Source organism: Buceros rhinoceros, unplaced genomic scaffold (genome assembly GCF_000710305.1).
Source record: "Buceros rhinoceros silvestris isolate BGI_N320 unplaced genomic scaffold, ASM71030v1 scaffold24419, whole genome shotgun sequence".
NCBI lineage: Eukaryota > Metazoa > Chordata > Aves > Bucerotiformes > Bucerotidae > Buceros > Buceros rhinoceros.
Genome location: NW_010431262.1, coordinates 1 through 306, shown reverse-complemented (window position 1 = coordinate 306; position 306 = coordinate 1). Strand labels below are relative to the sequence as shown.

The 306-nt window shown below is 64.7% G+C and overlaps 1 protein-coding gene across 1 annotated transcript in view; it reads left to right on the top strand.

Moving 5' to 3' along the window:
* The window catches only part of LOC104499820 (fibrillin-2-like), a gene marked incomplete at both ends in the record, with an annotated part of 25,782 nt that extends 25,582 nt beyond the window's left edge, over positions 1–200 (top strand). Inside the window, one exon of the mRNA XM_010143378.1 lies at positions 105–200. Coding sequence (XP_010141680.1) covers positions 105–200 — 96 coding nt within the window. The remainder of the gene's footprint in view (positions 1–104) is intronic.
* Positions 201–306: the final 106 nt, after the last annotated feature.

Sequence of the window (306 nt, the reverse complement as noted above, 5' to 3'; positions counted from 1 at the left end):
CCGCACCCGCTCCCCAGCTTCCCTGGCCACACCAGACACTGACTCCTGGGTTCATCTCTGCTAACCCAGCACTGATCTTCCTGCCCTGCCCCAGAGACAGACAGTGTGTGGCCAGCGGGGCTGCCAGAACGTGCTCGGAGGCCACCGCTGCGGCTGTCCGCAGGGCTACGTGCAGCACTACCAGTGGAATCAGTGCGTGGGTGAGTGTGGGAGGGGGGGTCTTGTACCCCAGAGCTGTGGGATGGGGATAGAGAGCACCTCAGCCCCGAGCCGCTCTCCAGCTTCCCTGGCCACACCAGACACTGA